Here is a 13373-nt window from a genome sequence, read left to right as displayed (position 1 = left end):
CCCCCCATTCCTTCCATCCCTTCCTTCTATTCTTCCTTCCTCCCCTAACTTCTATCCTTCCTTCCTCCGTCCCTTCCTTCTATCCATCCTTCTTCCCCCCTTCCTTCCTTCCTCCCCTCCCCCCTCCTTCTCCCCCCCTTCCTTCTATTCTTCCTTCTATCCTTCCTTCCTCCCCTCCCCCTTCCTTCCCCCTTCCTTCCTTCCGTCCCTTCCTTCTATCCTTCCTTTCTCCCCTTTTTCCCCCTTCCTTCCTTCCTTCCTCCCCCTCTTCTCCCCCCTTCCTTCCATCTCTTCCTTCTATCATTTCTTCCTCCCCCCTTCCTTCCTTCCGTCCCTTCCTTCTATCCTTCCATCTTCCCCTTCTTTTCCCCCTTCCTTCCTTCCTTCCCTCCCTTTCCTTCCTCCCTCTTTCCCCCCCTTCCTACCATTTCTTCCTTCTATCATTTCTTACTCCCTTCCTACCTTCCTTCCTCCCCCCTCCCCCCCCCTTCCCTTCCGTCCCTTCCTTCCTCTCCTTCTTGCTATCCTTCCTTCCTCCCTTTCTTCCTTCCTTCCTTTTTTCCTTCCTTCCTTCCTTCCTCCCCTCTTCCCCCCCCTTCCTTCCATCTCTTCCTTCTATCCTTTCCTCCTCCCCTTCCTTTTTTCCCTTCCTTCCTTCCTTCCTTCCTTCCTCCCCTTCCTTCCTCCATTCCTTCCATCCCTTCCTTCTATCCTTCCTTCCTCCCCTTCTTTCCCCCTTCCTTCCTTCCTCCCCTCCTTCCTCCCCCCCTTCATTCCTTCCATCTCTTCCTTCTATCCTTACTTCCTCCCTTTCTTTCCCCCTTCATTCCTCCCCTTCCTTCCTTCCCTCTTCCCCCCCCTTCCTTCCATCTCTTCCTTCTATCATTTCTTCCTCCTCCTTCCTTCCTTCCTCCACCCCTTACATCCTTCCGTCCCTTCCTTCCTTCCTCCCTCCTTTCTCTCCCCCGTCCTTCCATCCCTTCCTTCTATTTTTCCTTCCTTCCTTCCTCCCCCCCTTCCTTCCTTCCATCCCTTCCTTCTATCCTTCCTTCCTCCCCTTCCTTCCTTCCTTCTCTCTTCCCCCCCCCTTCCTTCCATCTCTTCCTTCTATCATTTCTTCCTCCCCTTCCTTCCTTCCTTCCTTCCTTCCTTCCTTTCTTCATTCCTCCCCCCCTTCCATCCTTCCGTCCCTTCCTTCTATCCTTCCTTCCTCCCCTCCCTTCTATCCTTCCTTCCTCCCTTCCTTCCTTTCTTCCCTCCCTTCCTTTCTTCCTACACTCCGTTCTCCTCCCCTGCACATACTACCCACCGCCATACACTCCATACCCCTGTCCCTGCACTATGTGTCACACTGCTGACCTCCGCACTGTGCATCATTTTGTTTCCCTATTTATGTAAAGCACTTATTTCCTTTTCTGTTTACATTGCTTTATGTTAATATTGTTAAAGTTGTTGTTGTTAATATTTGTTTTTGTACCTTTATTCTGGATAAAACACCTAACAGTGTCATTTGATGAGATAATTTATGACTGCATGTTTAAGGGTGGAATTAGGGGCTGGTCAGGGTAGGGGTTGGGTGGGGCAGCTGGTGGCAAGTAACTCTTAAGACCTGACTGTGACGATCGTGCATCAGACCCCAGTCCTTCTCACCAAACGCGTGACCGAAGGACTAGCCAATCTAAAAACTGTGATGTCACGTGCGTAACAATGCCACGCCCAACTGCACCCTGCACAATGATTTTCCAGCTAATGAACCACAAATCGATGTAACGGCAGCCTGGGTGCGATTGTTACTGGGTCAGGTTAATTACGCAATTAACCCTTCACACTGCCCACCACCTCCTTTTTGTACAGAGAAAGAGGAAACTCGGCAATATCAGCAATACACTAGGATGAATGGATAATCGTCTGTATACCACTATCATTGCAGACAGGTTATACAGAAGGTTAAACACACATAGTAGCGCTCTTCAGCGGCAGGAATTCGTAAGTTGCATTAACGAGCTATAGAAACAGTTCAACACTTTCAGAAAGAAAGATTTATTACTAAAAGGTCAAAAGGGTGCAATAAAAATATTTACAGAGAAAAGATGTAACCTATATATATATAAATATACAGAGAACAATAGCACAGCAAAGAGGTAACAGAAAGGAGGTAAAAGGGTTAAAGTACTTGCCAATCAGCCTTGGGTTAAGCAGATCAAGTTTCAGAGCAAAAGGACGCCATCTCCGAAGTTGGTTCTGATGCTAAAAGGGAGAATTCTTCAACTTCAACTCTTAGGCCTGACAGCCTATTTTGTTGTCCCCCAGCAGGGGGTGTCTCTGAAGCCAAGGGACCAATGCCTCATTTGGGGAGGGATTGTCTGAGCAGAGACCCAAACTAGAACCAAAATCTCTCTTAGCTCATATTTTGGCTCATAACTTTTCCTAGGCACAAGTACCATTCCACCCGCGGGGTAGATTAATATGCAGACGCATCTGAGAACGGTTAGATATGAAAATATAAAATACAGACTTGAATGGTTCAAGAGATGTAATTTTCCTGCTTTCCTATATATTCCAGCCAAGGAGAGTGACATATCAAACTGTTTGTCTTCTCGTGGCCAATCTGAAGATATACCTGGTTTTTATGTAAGTCTCTCATATTCCAAGATATGAGACATAGGGGAAAATGGATTTAAAAGTGTTATCTAGTTTCTTACTCCTCTGGAATGTTTTTGAACTTAGGGGAAGGCTTGGGCTATCCTTTTACAATGTGCCAGATTGCACAGGTTCTTAGCCCGCCCGGCACCCAGCTCAGAGATGTTTTATAGCTCGGAGCTCCCTGTTGTGCTCTGGCCTGCCTGTGACACTTCCAACACACACACCGACCAAATGCCACTGTGGATCTCAGAGAGGGAGGGGGAGAATGAGGAAAAATATTGTACAAGATGGATGATCCTTCGCCAAGATGGAGGTTGGAGCAAAAGGGTTGAACCGCGCTGTCAGGAATGGACTTGCCAATAGTGGTGGGACTCACCTGCCTTGTGGGCTGCAGTACCAGGGCTGGCCAGTGGGTGCTCTCAACAATCAGAGACTCACCCCTGCAGTCAGCCAAAACACCTGAAGCTGATTGCAGGGGTTGTATTTAAGTAATAGCCAGACCTGCAGTCTGTGCCTTGGTGTGTGTTTTTCCATGGGCCCCTGTATCTTGTAACCTGCATTCCTGTTCCTGCCTGACTTGTTGCCGACCCTGCCTGATCCTGACCTCTGCTGACTTCTCCTGTTTGATCCCTGGCTTTGTGACCCTGACTACTCTCCGCCTGCTCCTCCTGTACCTACCTGCCCGATAGTTATCGACCCGGCCTGCCTGACTATGTTGTGCTCTATATGTGTATGTACCTGTGTATCTATATCCGTTTAGGTTTGGGTTTGTTTCACCTTGTTGTATGTATTTGTGTTAGCTTGGGGTTTGGTGCACTGCGTTTATATTTGTATTGTTAGTCTTAATAAATTGTCTTATTTATACCATATCTGAAGTCTGCGGTTCCCTGTGTCAGTTCACACCCCTCTGGTCATACCCGGAGCCCTGACACGCGCCCATCTCTATTGGTATGATTGCTACACTGACTAGTAGCTCAAGACTTGAAATTGTGAGCCCTGGTATATAGGTTCTAAAATATATATGTGCTGTACATTTATTTCATCCATATGAATGCATTAAACATTGTTTAGCCCAGGGGTGTTCAACCTGTGGCCCTCAGAACTCTTTGATGTTGCCCTCGACCTCAAAGCAGGGAAGCACACTTCCCAGAAGATATCCTTCTAGTTTGGTGTGCTTTCTAAAAAGTGCACCACACCCACAAAATATCAAAGAAGTGTATGGCAAAGAACAACTAACCTGCAGGAAAGCGGCAGGTGCACTGCACTGCACCTGTAGTGCGGGTAAACCACAGTGCATCAATGTTAAAGCAGCTTTATAGGGGGCTTAGGACAGAAAGGGCTCATTTACATTTGTGGTTTTGGGGGGCGTTAAAAAACCCATAGTTGAGATGTTTTTTTGCCGCACACCCCCAACCACTGTAGCGTCAGGGGTTAAAATGGCGATCCCGCCCAATGCTATAAGGGCCCCATGCAGCCTCCCTGTCACATTCTGTTTTACATTTGGACAGGGGGGCGGCAGGGGCGGCATATAAAGGAATCAATCCTCTCCATTTTCCTTCTGCAACAGCTGAAAGCCAGCTTCTCCTCCTCTCCCTGCTGCTTGCATTTAGTGGCTGCAGGAAGAAAATGTTCATCATGCTATTCCAGATAAAAAATTTGAAATTCTGAACCATTTCATTTCATCTTGGCCCATGACCGGTTACTAAATCACTCAAGTGGCTTCAACTCTTCAAAAGGTTGAGGACCCCTGGTGTAGCCAGACACCTATTGTTTCTCTGTATTTGTGGGCCCATGGAAGTTGCATGGTCTGCAGCATTATTGTCAGTGTACATTGGACCTTTCAGGGCAGCTGGCAGTTCTGTGTAAGGAGATTTTTTTAATTTTAATATTGGTACATGTCCCACATGGCAATGTCCAGCTACCTATTCCTTTCATTGACAATATTTGGCCTTTTAGTCCAATAAATGGGCAGAATTGCAGAACAAGATTTGTCCCGCATAGACTTCAGTGGGGTTTGCTGAATTTGAACTTCGAGCAAGAATCAGAAAATTATTTGCAAACTAGCATAAAACCAAATTGCTGCACTTACAGGGTATACATATGAATATTAGCCTCCATACAGTTCAGCGGCACATCCATTTGCTGGTAAAGCTGGCGCTCTACTGGAAGTGACATCAACAGATGTGATGGCAATAGCATGGTTCTGCCCTAACACGTTTCGTGTGTCACATCTTCAGGGGATCAGTATATGTGTAAAAACTGAATGCACAGCATATGGATTGCTAGATATGGTTTATAGCACTAGCCCCTTGTTATAATTAATGCATAATTTTTGATCTAATTATTTGCAGCACTTAAAAATAACCACAAATAAAAAATATTAAACAATACAACACCCGTGACAAGTGTATAATCAATGAAAAAGAATATGAACAGACCAAAAATTTTAAATACTTAAGGAAAATTCTTCTCGTCTATATTATCACATCTTCAGATGTTTTCCATATATGGTGACTTAAATTGTCCTGAACTTCCACCTTAAATAAAAGTGTGCACTCACCAGACTCAGTTGGTGTCTAAACAAATAGAACAGCATGAAATGTTTTGTTAGAAAATGAAGCTCTTCTCCAAGAAAAGGTGCTCCAAGCGAATCAATGTCTCTCCACCACTCTTTTAGCCCGTTGAGACCACAAAAGACCATCAACAATGAAAAAGGTCTTACAGTGTCGTAATTTTATTAAAAACAGATATCCAAAAACAATAGCTTTATAAACATATATTAAATCATCTGACCAAAAGGTATCACTTATATGTTCAGCTGCCAATCTCAAATGAGAGTGGCGGCGGGACCTCTGGCGTATCAATAAAATATCTACAGCTGTTTAGTGCGAGAGCGCATCATCAGGAGATTCCTTTTACGATTAAAGTTTTTATTGAGGTAAGGTGCAAAGACTGATGACTAAGGTATTGCAGATATTACGGCTGCTCTTCACACCATATAAAACCTCAACCTACTCTTGTGACCTCCCCAAACAACAGAGGACACTGACCTTCTTTGGAGTTGAAAAAGGCCTTAGCAGACATTTTATTAAACAGCAAGATTACAACTTTGTTACCAAAATACAAATTCTTTATATAACTCTCTGAACATGAATCACCTTAATGTTATTACAAATATGACCTAATTAAAGTCTAGGGTCTTAGAAGGCAACTTGTATATCGACCAACTGGCTGTATCTACCACCAAAATAGACTTCAAGGCCCCCAGCCACAAATACACGACTTGGGGACAATTTACTAAGAAATACGCTTGATACAGTCAACTTACTCTTGAACCATTACTGCAATACATTTACTAGGGTAGGTACACACATACCTGTGAAGGGCCCAACCCACCATTCACCAAAATTTAAACCATCACTGCCTTCCAAGACCCTGAGAACCCTGCTGAAAACTGCTATGACAAAATCCAGAAAACAAGCGAACCCCCAAAACACACAGTAACATGGCCAAGCAATCCCCCATATAGGAAACTGCTCCGAGCACCACCACCATAGAAAGGCAAGAAATAAAACAAAGTAAGTACCGAAAACATGGAGCCGCAAGACGTCGTATGGGAGGGAGGACGGGAGAAGCTTGTGCTACGCTGTACCAGCTCCAACTGACTCTGACCACTTTGGCACCTCCCCTCTTGCTCCACCCGAGGCACCTGGCCCCTCTTGAGCCACACCTGTACTTCTTCCAATCAGCTAATACACCTTTTTCCCTTCTTAAACAAAATCTCCTTTAATAACCCTATGTTGCTCTGGCCTGTCCTGCAAGCCTAGTCATGTCAGACCTTCCGCCTATGCTGCCCATCTAGCTGCAGGCCTTATTCTTAAATGAAAGTATTTGGCATTTTGCTTATTAGGCACTGGCCAAAGAAATGATCACTTTGGTACTACTGGCTTGAACATGACAATGAATGTGGACCAAGAATACCGGTTTCTTTTCTTTCTTGGCAGGAATTAGGATGTATGGCAGTGTACAGAGGATTTTTTGACAACGTGCCTTTGGCTGTGATGTCACATGAGCAGGCTTATAGCAGCCTATTCATCCACGGGTAAATGCCCAGCCAGGCAAATTTCTCTGTGCAATGAACACATCAAAATCCTCTGCAGGTATAATGATCAAGTTTAAAAAACATTCTAATTATAAAGTTGATTATCTGGCCTTCCCTTACGCTAGCCTTTCGTAACCTCTTCAACAGAGAGGAACCCTTGAAATAACTTTCCAGTCTCATGGAACCCCTGCAAAAAAAATACTTTATCTACAACTCATAATACATTAGTGTGATGGTCAGTGGGAAGAATGTTCCTTACCCTTGTGGTCATTGGGACGAATTACCCCCTTACAGATAGCTAAAAAGATCAGTGGTGTCAGTGGAAACTTATCTGAGAGGTAGAAATTGCTCAAGGAACTCCTAGGAACCTCTGGAGGAACTCTAGTTGAGAAACCCTGCCTTACACTATTACAGTGGTTTTAAAGGTGTAGATTCACTTTAAATGGTATCATTTCTCATATCCGTTTTAGAAGTTTTCTTACAGAAGTTTTGATGTCCTTGTTTCTAAGGCTGTAAATAAATGGGTTGAGCATTGGTATAATGACACTGTACACAACACTGATGTCCCGATCATAGGTTGGTGAGTAGATGGAGCTTGGACGAAAATACATAAATATGATTGTGCTATAGAGGAGGATGACCATGGTGAGGTGAGATGAGCAAGTAGAGAAGGTCTTCCTTCTTCCTTGGGATGACTTTAGAGCCAACACTGCTCTGATAATTAGTACGTAGGATACAAGGATGAAGAGTAAGGGGCTAAAGACCACAATGGAAGCCTCAATGAAGCCAGCCTGGTTTAGAGTTTCCAAACCACCTGAACAGGATAGCTGCATTATTACAGGAAGGTCACAAAAGTAGTGGTCGATAACCCATCTACAGAATGGCCGATAAGTAGTCAGCACAATGCAGAAAGCAGAGTGGAGACATACGATGGTCCAACAGAAAGCTACTAGACCAGTACAAGTCCTACTGTTCATAATTATCAGGTAACTTAGGGGAAACCAAACTGCACAGAATCGGTCAAAGGCCATGATGGTCAACAAATAACTGTCCATGTTGGCCACTGCCAGAAACAGGAATAGCTGGACAATACAGCCATGAATGGAGATGTAGATGTCTTCAGACAGGAGGCCATACAACGTCCTGGGGATGATAATGGATGTAAAACATACATCCACAAAGGCAAGGTTTCCCATAAAAACATACATTGGGGTGTGAAGTTGTGGCCGTGAAACAATAAGCATGAGGATGAATGTGTTTCCTGCAATACAGAGGACATATGAAGCCAAGAAGAAGGAGGAAAGAGGAAAGAGAAGGTGAGGTGTATCAGAAAATCCCAACAGGACAAAGCCAGCAAGAGTCTTATTCCCAGGCGGCTCCATGTTTATATCAACTGGTTACAAATATGAAGAAAAGCTTGTGATCACATCATAATGCCAATCAGCTGAATGAATATGCACCCTGTTAAAAAAACATTAAGACATTATGTATAGAATAACAAGACAATTTAGTATAAAGCCAGAAGCAAAATAAGAGGAGTTTATGGTGCAAAAAAGTAGCCTAAAAAGTAGTAACAGCTAAACACAGTTCATAAGTCCACATAAAGAAAACTTGCTTGGCCCCAGAGCAGCTCCTCTGCAGATTCAAGGTGATCTGTAATAGAGTCAAATGGACACCAAAGGGTACTTCTAAGTGTTGCAAGTTAGTGTTTATTATTACAAAATAGTGAAAATACACCCACACTTAGTACAGTGAAAGAATATATGTCTTAAAAACCAAAAGAAGTCATCTCAGGCTTAAAAGGTGTAGCCATGCCCCCTTACATGCCCCACAGGTGCAATGGCATCTGAAGTCATCCTGGAATTTTTCCAAAGCTGTCGCGCTGGCTTTGGTGTCATAGCTCTACATGCTGCAAGCGGATTTTCTCTACACCTTCCTGGATTGCTGCAGTTTGTCCTGAGTCCCTTGGATGACTCCTTTGGTTTTAAGATATGCCTTCTTTCATATTACTAAATGTGAGTATATTTTTCACTGTTTTCAATAATAAACACAACTTACGACACTTAGAAGCGCCCTCAGATGGCCATTTTTCTCAAAGCCAGAAGAAGGCTACAATGTACAGAAAGAACTGAGTGCACAGCCATCCAGAGCAGTATGCCCGAGCTGTCAAGGAGGAGGACTGTTAGTAAACAAAACAGTGCTCCTCCCCATCGGTGATCATCGGAAATCACCGGGCGCCGGCGAGTAATTACGGTCCGGGGCCTGGTGACTGACAGCCGCGGTCACAAATGTATACGTGATTTTGCGCACCCGTGCTGCCCTGTAGCAGTTTTTCTGCTATAAGGCGGTTTGGAAGCGATTAATAACAAAAAGTCAAAAATATTGTTTTTTTTTCTCAAAATTGTTGGCTTTTTTTTGTTTATAGCGCAAAATATAAGAAAAAACGCATAGGCGATCAAATACCACCAAAAGAAAGCTCTATTTTTGGGAAAAAAGGATGTAAACTTCATTCGTGTGCAGCGTTGCATGACCGTGCAATTGTCACTTAAAATAATGCAGCGCTGTAACACAAAAAATGGCCTGGACAGGAAGGGGGGTAAATCCTCTGGAGGGCAAGTGCTTAAAGCCCACCCACCAAGAGGCCGCATATACAGTTTGTGTGCAGCCGACAGGAAGAGGTTAATTAAATGGCCAGTTTTCCATTGCCGGCCAACAACACAACTTTCAAAAGTAAATGGATTTCTGCTCTTCAATACTGTGATCTTTCTTCACATGTGACGGGTTTATTTATTCAGGAAGAATTCAATCCATTCCCATTCTATGGCTATATAAATGACATTAGACAAAAAAGATTATGCATACGCATCAGGACACGTCCACTTACCCATCATTAGTGTGGACGTTCATTTTTGATGTCACACCCTGTAATGTCATTTCCTCCAATGCAAGACTTCAGATGGATGTAGGGTCTGTCGGAACCAGAGTCCACTGGACCTACGAAACAGTCCAGACACACCGTGACTCCCGGGCTGGCTCTGTTCAAATCAATTTGTAGGACTCTGGAGAGTGTCAAGATTTTCCCTTGTGACACAATTATAATCCAGTCAGGTGTGCGGGGAAATTAAACCATAGATTGATTAGGAGAGATGCGGATTGTTTTTTCATAATTTGCTTTAATTGGCAAATACTCACTGGGCATAAAATACTGAAAAGTAAGTAGAACTTTTTTGGAGAGATGTAATATTTATCTTTTTAGAAAGAGCTGCATACAGTGTATCCACTGAAAGTGTTTTTCAGGGCAAAAACATATTCTGTAGGTTTCTGCAATACATGCACATTTCCCCATGTTTGAAACCTGTAGCCTCCCTAGCGGTCTGATTATGTCAGTATTTCTGTGCGCAAAGCGGTACATTTTTTTGGATGGAAATATGTCGTTTTTTTATTGTAGGCCTGTAATTTTTAGGAATAACTCACTGAAATCCCGGGTATGATAACATTTGAAACACGAAATCATGAATTATAATTTAATAAATAATCATAAAAAATAATAATATAATAATAAATGTAATTCAATAATGTAATCAAACCAAAAACACTGAAATTTGAAATATAGCTCCAAGTTCGCACATCACTGAGCAAAGTCGCAAAATCGTTTTCAGTGTCTGATGAGGAATTTCCCCCACCAATCATTATCACTCAATTCTGCAAGTGGTTCTGATTTACTATCGCTGTTCTCTAGCTGATCTAAAACCGATTTTGACCTAAAAGGACGCTTTTTGGACGCCATGGACGTTTCCAGGCAGAAAGAACAGTAAAAATGTAGGCAGGGCACAGGACAAAGCACTAGGGACAAAATGTATGTGAAATGGTTTGATACAGTAATGGAATACTATGTGATTTTAGTGTATTTAGTGAATGTCACATTTTGTCATTTTAAAATTTCCCGCCTGTTACGTCCCCCGTATGTCCCGACGCTCGCAGGCAACGGAACCCGGAAGACGGATGCCGGCATCAGCCAGAGGAGATGGCCGGGGATGCTGCAGGGGGGACATCGCGGGAGCGAAGGACAAGGTGAGTGCAGAAGGGATCCTGGAGCAACGCTGCAAAGTATTCCCGAGTGTAGCTCGGGGTTACCTCTTTGGTGCTGAAACTTTACCCCGAGCTACACTCGAGAATACCTCCAGGGAGGTTAAAGAGGAACTAGCCTCTGGAAGCTGTGGCCCCCAAAAAAGGCAGGCAAAGGGCAAAGGACTAGTTACCAGCATTGCCCATGGTTACCCTGCAGCTGATCTTTTCCCCGTTACTGACTTACCATGTCTCGTTTCTCTGTGCGGAGGTGGCCATCTTGGTAGAAGCACGGCTTTGCGTCCTAATTCAGGAGCCTCCAGTAAGGAGACCAGTGAGCAGTGCAGTAGTGACATCAACACATTTCACTCCAAATCTCCTGAGACTAGAAGTCAGAGGCAGCAGCACCTTAGATCTCACAGACACACAGCTATGAGGCTGTAGCCTCAGGAGTGCTCGGGCACACTTGTATACAAGGAATTTTTTTCAGAGTGCTGCTTAGGGATAATTAACATGTGTAAATGTCCCTTACAATACAGCAAATATCAACTTTTCGAGTTCAGTTCCACTTTAAAGGCTCTATTGCTTTCCATGGTGTTGTGCGGGGTGCGTTCTAAACTCTGACTTTTAGTAAGTCAGTATCTGATTTTATATTACAAAATGGCTCCACTGGGGCCCAAACCCAGGACCTTCTGTGTGTAAAGCAGATGTGATAACCACTACACTATGGAACCTCTGTAAGCGGTCCAAAATGTCTGTCTTTCAGAAAGGGAAGGATCAAACGCCAAAGAATTATTGCATCCTGCAGGTCAGCCTGAGGCCCTTTGGTATTTCTTGTGTAGCCTTTGGTTCACAGATATCAGTAATCGGTGCAGAGCATTCATTTGTAAAAGGACTGTAATGGCAGCGATCTCCCACCATCTCATCCAACATTTTACCCGTCTCTTACGGTCTTTTGCAGTAGGTTTGCAGTCTCCGACCACACCGGTATCATGTCTGCAGATTTTACAGTCTTCTGCAGCATATATACTGAATCATACATGCAGTGGCATAGCCTTGGGGGCAGCTGGTGCAGTCACCCCAGGAACAACATTTAAAGGGGCACAGAAATTAGTCTCTCCCCATCCCAAGTGTGCTGGGTCCAATGCCCCAGCCAACAGCGTACTTACGTACATTTAGGGCCACCATCGGGGACAGTTGATACACCTGTAGGGGACCCGAGCATCACCCCAGCCACCTGAAGATAGAGTGCAGGGAGAGAGGAGAGGCAGAAGAAGACATTGGCTGTTGCCGCAGCTGGGTAACATACCCACACCTAGCAACTGGGTCAGGAGGATTCCTATTGGCTGCCACTGCTGCCAGACACTGCTTAGGCCCACCTCTCTTGAAGCTGGGGGAAAGCGTGAAGGAGGCCTGTGGGGAGAGCAAACAAGTGTCTTCCGAAGGACATTTGGGTACTGGAGCCTGAAGACAGGACTGGGGCTTGTTTGCTTAGAAGAGGTAAACTGAGCCTGGGAACAGGGTTCAGTGGAGGGCTAGCCATAGAGTGGCCAGGAGCCTATGCATGGGACTCCAGGCTGCTCCTTCTGGTTGCTGGAACTTCATTGAGGCCTATATAGAGAAGACATGCAAATGCGGTACCATGCAACCCACTGACTTGGAAGAGTCACAATCAGGCCGTCCACAAGCTTTGGCCCCTGGTTGAGGTTGCTGTTGATCTGAGGGTATACATAGCATAGGGAGGCTGTCAGGGTACAGGTATGTAAAAGTATTGTTCTTCTTTAAAGTGAAATTGAAATATTTTAATCAACATGAACTGTTTTTAATCCTTATGCCGCTAGCCTTAGTAAATAGATAGGATGGTATATTTTATTTACTTGTTTTAAATTTTATTTTACATTTCTTCAGTTGGGCCCTGGTTTCTGGTTTAGGCCAGAATTATGTCATACATCCAAGAAGTCTTCATGAGCAGTTTTTTCTTTCAACTGGAGGAGGGGTTTTCTCATCCATGCACACCCTCTTCCCTGCATGCCTGAGCTAAGGACACATGGATTCCAGGAAGTAAATGCTACATGAATTATCTGCTATTACTCAAGATGGCTATGGCATTTTTTTCAGGTATTTTTCAAAGCGATTTTTCAACAAAATAAAGCATGGAGACGTGGACGGATGGGGGAGTTTACTTTGAATAATAATAATGTATAAATAGAGTCTTCAGTTTGTGGATCTCATATACCATATAGTTTCACTTTAGGATTCCCCACTTGAAGAAAATCTAATTTCATTTTTTCAGCCACTGGTCTAGTTTATGCTCCTTGTTAACTTTTGGCACACCATCACAGTATACAGTTTATGCTTTACTTGTTCCTTAAATCTTACTTAGACATAAAGTCTCCGAATGTGTCTGGTTAGGGTTGGATCAGAAGACTATGATATGTCTACGGACATCACTGAACATTAATTGGATACAGGCTATCCCTCCTCCAGTCCATCACGAATGCTGCTTCCAGGCTCATACACCTCACCAACCATTCAGTGTCTGCTACCCTTCTCTGCCAATCCC

The 13373-nt window shown here is 44.0% G+C and overlaps 1 protein-coding gene and 1 non-coding gene across 2 annotated transcripts; both read right to left on the bottom strand.

Moving 5' to 3' along the window:
• Positions 1-7200: 7200 nt before the first annotated feature.
• LOC149443829 (olfactory receptor 1L6-like) lies at positions 7201-8127 on the bottom strand. The gene has a single exon (XM_089655244.1). It carries the CDS (start codon positions 8125-8127, stop codon positions 7201-7203), a length of 927 nt encoding a protein of 308 aa, XP_089511370.1.
• A 3344-nt stretch (positions 8128-11471) lies between these two features.
• Positions 11472-11544, bottom strand: TRNAV-UAC (transfer RNA valine (anticodon UAC)). The gene has a single exon. It is a non-coding gene; the product is annotated as a tRNA-Val (tRNA).
• Positions 11545-13373: the final 1829 nt, after the last annotated feature.

The sequence above is a fragment of the Staurois parvus genome, unplaced genomic scaffold (assembly GCF_062004578.1).
Source record: "Staurois parvus isolate SC_StPar_1 unplaced genomic scaffold, SC_StPar_1.0 ptg000828l, whole genome shotgun sequence".
NCBI lineage: Eukaryota > Metazoa > Chordata > Amphibia > Anura > Ranidae > Staurois > Staurois parvus.
Note: the sequence above shows the minus strand (reverse complement) of the source record. Positions and strands in the feature narration are given on the sequence as shown.

Excerpts from the sequence above, each read along its gene's own strand:
- LOC149443829 (XM_089655244.1), bottom strand. The coding sequence starts at position 8,127 with ATGGAGCCGCCTGGGAATAAGACTCTTGCTGGCTTTGTCCTGTTGGGA.